Source organism: Onthophagus taurus, chromosome 6, assembly GCF_036711975.1.
Source record: "Onthophagus taurus isolate NC chromosome 6, IU_Otau_3.0, whole genome shotgun sequence".
Classification (NCBI taxonomy): Eukaryota; Metazoa; Arthropoda; class Insecta; order Coleoptera; family Scarabaeidae; genus Onthophagus; species Onthophagus taurus.
Window position 1 is genome coordinate 7361554 of NC_091971.1, and position 6081 is coordinate 7367634.

Below are 6081 nucleotides of genomic sequence, written 5' to 3' on the forward strand. Positions count from 1 at the left end.
ATGTATCAACATGTTACAATATTTCATTTAGTAACGGTGTTTGCCAAATCAACGAAATTTAGCACCACTTTCTATACATCATTGGAAAGCTAACAGATCAACGATTCTCACTTCATCATCCGCTTACTTCTAAAATATTAAGTTTCGGAAGAGTACCCCTTGAAAGTTGGGGTTATCACCGAATTTCTTTATAGAAGAAAAAATTAAATAATATTCAAAATATTGGACTTACTACATGTCTTAAATTGTGTAGAATGAGCTAACGATTCCAACGAGTACTCAGAATTTAATTTTGGCAATGGAATAAAAAAATTACACGTTTTTGAAAACTTATTTTAATAATAAATGTAATAAGTGTGAAAAGGTATTGAGATAGACACTAATTTTTTGTTGGAATTTTTATTTTGTATTTGATGTATAAAAAATCACAAGAATGGCAATATTAATTTAATTATTTCGTTTTAATCATAATAGTTCTTGTCATATTGCTTAATTAATTATAAAAATTACATAGTAAATAAATATCTACAATTTAACCAAAGGAAACCAAGAGGAAATTAATAAACTTTCATAAACCATTTAAATAACTTCAAATAACTACAATAACAAAGATTCTTAAAAACTACAAAGTATGACTAGATACGAAATGTTGAAAATTGGGATGACGCAAATTTAACAATTTGTTTGCACTGGTTGTTGATTTGAATAATATTCCTTCCTAAGGGATTTATTTAGCCTATGCCCTATGGTAATTCGTATCCACTCGGGTACCATTCCAACGAAGAAATACTAAAAAGAAATTATTAATATTAATAAAAATGATAAAATATATACAGTTCTTCTCCGTGTAATTAACTGAAAGTGAACGGTCCAGTTTTGTATTACAGCCGCTTAGTTGGCCGTTAAAAACCGTAAGGCTCTTTGTGACCTACTTCGCCGGATTAAAACGTTGACTCTAGGTACTTGAATTTACTTTTCACTTTTTTAGTGTTGCAACACTTTTAAATAATGTCCAATACGGTCAATACCGGTTTCATATCCATCATTTTAAAGGTTTTTCAATAAAATTAAAATACAAACCTGAATGCCGTGTGTCCAATAACCAGTGGTGTGATCCAATTTTCCAAGGGTTGAAACAGCGTATTTCGCGTAACTTTCTGCGTTTGGTACGAACCAACCCGTTGTTCTTAAACGTCTACTAAAATCGTTCATTTTCGTATTGACGAACATAGGTGAGACGTGTTGGATTGTAATGCCATGGTTGGAGTATTCTCTTTGTAATGCTCTTGTAAAATTTCGAATGTAAACCTAAAAATAATCTAAGAGAGTAAACAATAATACAATAATGGGAAACACGATTGTAATATTTATTTGTACATGATTATATATCAGCAAAAAAAAGTGAAAATCTATTGTGATATAATCAAACATAATTTACTATAATTAATTGTTTCAAATTCTTTTCCTATCCTTTGTCTTTTTTATTAATAAGTAGGTTAGATCACCTAAGTCCATTACGAGACAATAATATCAAACACTTTCTTTTTACCTTAGAAGCTGCATAAAGTGTCATTAATGGAAGTGGTTGTAATTCGGCCCCAGACGACACGTTAACAATAGCACCTTTCTTCCGGGCTTTCATGTCTTCAATTAACATTTTGGTCATCATGGTGACGGCGGCAACGTTTACGTTAATGATGTCCCAAACGGTTTTTTCTGGGACTTCGCCGACATACATTGGAAAGGTGTACTGGCTGCCGACATTGTTTACTGAAAGTGGCACAAAGTGAAAGCGTTAATGAACTTGATGGAGAGTGAACTTGCAACCGAGCGATTTGTTATATCATAATTTAGATAATTGTTATATAACTTAACTACCAAGTCAATGAAACACGCTGTTTGAGATTTACGTTTTAGTATTAAAGATGTGGAAAGGCGTTTATGTTAGAAAAGAAACGTTTGTGATGCAATACGTGTGTCGCGATTTCTATCGAGCCACTTGATTGATAAGCGGTGGGATTGAGCAAATAGAAAGTTCTGTTACTGGATTGAATTTACATGGATTAAGCATTTTTGTAACAAGTCTTACCTAAAATCCCTATTTCTAAGTTACCAAGTTCAAGTCGAATTTTTTCATAAATTGGGGCACCTTTACTAAAATCGGCGACAATCACTTTCGTTTTTACGTTGAAAGTCCGCACTGAAATAGTTTGATTTTAGTTAGTATTAGCATACAATCCGTTTGTTACCGATTTCCTGAGAAACGGTCGACAATTTTTCGGGAGATCGGCTCACTAAAACGATGTTCAATCCTCTGTTTGCCAACTGTTTTGCATATTCTTTACCAATACCATCTGTACATCCAGTAACAACTACAAGACAATATTTATTTTAGTTAAAGGTCAAATGGTTACATCATGTTCATAGAGTAATCATAATTATATAGATACAGTAAAAGCTATTTTTCGATTTAATTTTTTTTATTTATTTTTTTTAGCATCTTTATCCTTGGCGCTTGAATACAAAAGCAATGCAATTTATCTTCATGTTTTTATATTCGTTTTCACAATCGGTATTAAATTTAAGGTCACAAAAAAAAGCTCCGTTGAGTATTAGTTATAAGATTGTGTCTGTAAGAGTTGTTGTTTATGATGTCTGACATCACCACATCCGTAGAGTATATTATTGGATACCAAGACGAACATATATACTCTTGGTTTAGTGTTAGTTCAAGTCTTAGTTCAATAAAAATATGAAACAACCTTGCACTGATTAACAACTAGAAGTAACACTAGACGTAGAGCTAGAAACATTTTGTTTAGCCGTACCTCTCTTAAGACGGCTGGTAGGTGGTAGGTAGCGCTAGTTAGCATAAAATATTACTATGTTGCATATTTTTATTGAACTAAAACTAGAACTAACACTAAAACTAATACAAGATCTAGAACTAGAATCATTCGGGTTTAGCCGTCTTGAGACACTTGGGGTTACATCCGACTATTTCTAGTTCTAGGTCTAATTCTAGTTCTAGTGACAGTTCAAGTGTAACACTAGAACTAACACTATACCTAGAACTAGAATCATTCGGATTTAGCCGTCTTTAAAGACGTGCGGCTAAACCCGAATGTTTCTAGTTCTAGTTTTAGTTCTAGTTTTACACTAACACTATCACTAGAATTAACACAAGACCCAGAACTATGACCTTTCTAGCCATCGTATAATCATCCTTAAGTCGTTTTTAATGTTTGTTCACTAAAACATTACGTAATATTATGATACTAATTTAATTACTCAAAAAAACCTAATTTTATAAAGTTTGAAATCAAATAAATTTACCACAAATGGCTTGTTCGACCTCATTAACTTTAAGTAATGAGGAGTGTATCAAAGTTCAATCGGTTACGTTCACATTAAAATAAAAGAATCATTTCATCAAGAAACCACGATATCGACGACTCCCATAAAAAAAAAACAATATTCTTCGTAGTTGGTAATCTCGTCGAGAATGCGTATTTCGCAAGAAATACATTCATCGAAGAAGCTCGAGTTAGAAAACTTGTACAACGGCAGATTGTTTCTATTTCGTGTTGCAACGTTTAATGTCAAGTGGTGTTTATCGTGGGTATATCTTGAATCTACCTTATAACCTCATAAAGCGAGGCAGGGAAATAAATAAAATGTTACTTAAGAGCGAATTTTATTAACTTTGTGGTAAACATTAATTAAAACGATTTGATGTGGTTAATATACTTGTTACTAAAATAATAATCGATTACATCTTTTTAACGTTTAAACAGTTAAAAACTTACGCGCCCATTGGCCATATTTCTTCACTAAATCGCTTTCGAAATCCGTCCGGAGATACGGAGATAATATGGCACGTAGTGATAAAGTAATATCCCATAATGGATCCAATATAATAAAGAGTAACGTGATAGCTCCGATAATAGCCAAAAGTAAGATGTAGAGGGCATCCATTCCACTAAAATCTAAAATTAATTAAAGAAAAATGTTCTTAATGTATCTTAATAAAATCTAACTTGATAAGATTACAATTAATCATATTTTTGCTTTTGGTGAATCGCAGTTGAATGAACAGCAACTCTGCACGCGAAGAATGGTGAACGCAAATCTCGGTTAACCTTGTATAAGTGGAACAAACCGTTACATAATCTATAAGAATAAATGCTATTGCAACAGTTAAAAAGTTTATTTGGCGAAATTTTAAAATTTATCTATTTTATGCAACGTTATCATTAAACGGATATAAATGTTGAATATAAATGAATCTGTATATCAATAAAGACGATGTTTAATTTAAACATTAAGATTTTCTACTGTCAATAAACCTTCTCTTAATTGATCAATTCATTTACAACGTTTCAACATTACATTCTCTTGAATAAATTATATTTCATAAAATTTACGAAACGCTTCATAATTAAATGATATCTGATTTTTTTAATTGATACTTTTATAATAAAACTTATGTTAATAAACTCAAATAAAATTTAATATGTACAGCATTTCTAATACAAAGAAATTCCAAGTCGTGGTGAAATTGTGCCGAGCATCAATGTTAAGAAATTTCAAAATTACTTTGCGAAATAGAAGTTCGCTCTCGCGAATTGGTTTCACTTTGTACCATTTGGTGTTATTATCATTCTAAAACAAAATTTTGCGGTTAAACGTAAATTTACATCAAAATATTAAAACTAAAATTATTAGTACCCGCAATTATTTATGTGCGAATTGTATTATTGTGAAAGATACTCTCTATCTGGTTCCGTTCACCAATTACTGCATTGAAATCGTTTCGAATGTCCGTTACTTATTATTGGGGTTGTGGTTTAACTTTTATTTTAAAATGGGAAAATCTACACTTACTTTGCATATATTAGAGATTGATTGCAACATAAGTACTAAAATATATATGTATTAATAGATAAAGTTTTGCAATAAATTGTTTAATTAGTTTCCTTTAATTAAATATATTTATGAAGCATTAAAAATACAAAATTAAAGTTTTATTAATGATATTTGGAAATGCTAAAGTTTCACTATAATGTATTGTTTATAACAACTAGACGCCCTAAAACCTAGAATATATGAAAACCGCATTCTGAAACGTACCTTTTCAATGATGTTTAAAATAAAGCAAAAATTACTACAAACTGTTCAGAACATTTTTAACGATGTCCAAGGAGTAATAGCTAAAAGTTTGATGGAATTTCAAAAAATTGTTTTATTAATATCGAAAGATGTCTTGAAATCTCCAGAAGATTTTCAATAAAGTGAGAGTGTTTGTAGGGATTGTTGAAGGTTTCAAGCAATAGCCATGTTTTTTTAAGGATTTGCAACGATATCCAGAAACTTCTAAAGACATTCCGATGACATCTCATGATTTGTCAAAAACTTTGGAGGATTTGCAAAGATGTCAAAGGATTTTGATGAGGATTTCTAAGTTTTTATGATTTTAAATCTTAAAAGATGTCTTAATTATTTCTATGGGTTTACTGGGATTTCTAAGATTTTTTAAAATAACTAGAGATTTATAAGGTGATCCAGTCAATATCCAAAAATGTTTTGAAATTTTATAGATTTTTACTTTTCAAAATAATTTGGAAAGATTATACTTACACTTATAATTATACTTAAATAATAATCCTTTTTAATATATGTTAAATAAATTATATTTGATTTAACTTACTGTTGTTATCTGTTGACAAACGTGCACAACCAACTATTTCCGAGCACTAACTGATAACAAAACGAACGCCGGTTCGTAAGCACTTCATGAGTAAAGAGAACTTGGTTTGGTTTTGCTAAATCTCCCGCTTCTTCAGGCGACGCCGTACCACCACCACAACTTTTTGTTGTCAAAAAGAGGACATGAACTCTATCCCGTTCATAGCAGTCCCCCTCGTGGTCTATTGGTCTGCACGTGTAAAGAAGAAACAACAACACTCCATACGATAGGCATCGACGAAATGCTGCCTATAAACTCAATCTAAAATGCTAACTATAACAAGTGAAAGTGTTTTGTGTCGAAATGTGATCAGCGACCAAGCACAGCAATTA

General features: G+C 31.1%; 1 protein-coding gene across 5 annotated transcripts; it reads right to left on the minus strand.

The window, feature by feature from the left end:
- Positions 1-412: 412 nt before the first annotated feature.
- LOC111428063 (inactive hydroxysteroid dehydrogenase-like protein 1) lies at positions 413-5802 on the minus strand. 5 transcript variants are annotated; one of them, XM_023063472.2, is made up of 8 exons: positions 5711-5784; positions 4054-4142; positions 3810-3989; positions 2250-2372; positions 2090-2200; positions 1550-1770; positions 1081-1308; positions 413-789 (listed from the first exon to the last, which is right to left on the minus strand). In XM_023063472.2, exons 2-8 carry the CDS (start codon positions 4061-4063, stop codon positions 673-675), a joined length of 990 nt encoding a protein of 329 aa, XP_022919240.1. In that variant the 5' UTR covers positions 4064-4142; positions 5711-5784; the 3' UTR covers positions 413-672. The 5 variants fall into 5 exon arrangements, with proteins under 5 accessions (XP_022919240.1, XP_022919241.1, XP_022919239.1 ...); XM_023063473.2 differs by having other exon boundaries at positions 4054-4188; positions 5711-5782; XM_023063471.2 differs by having other exon boundaries at positions 4054-4173; positions 5711-5761.
- Positions 5803-6081: the final 279 nt, after the last annotated feature.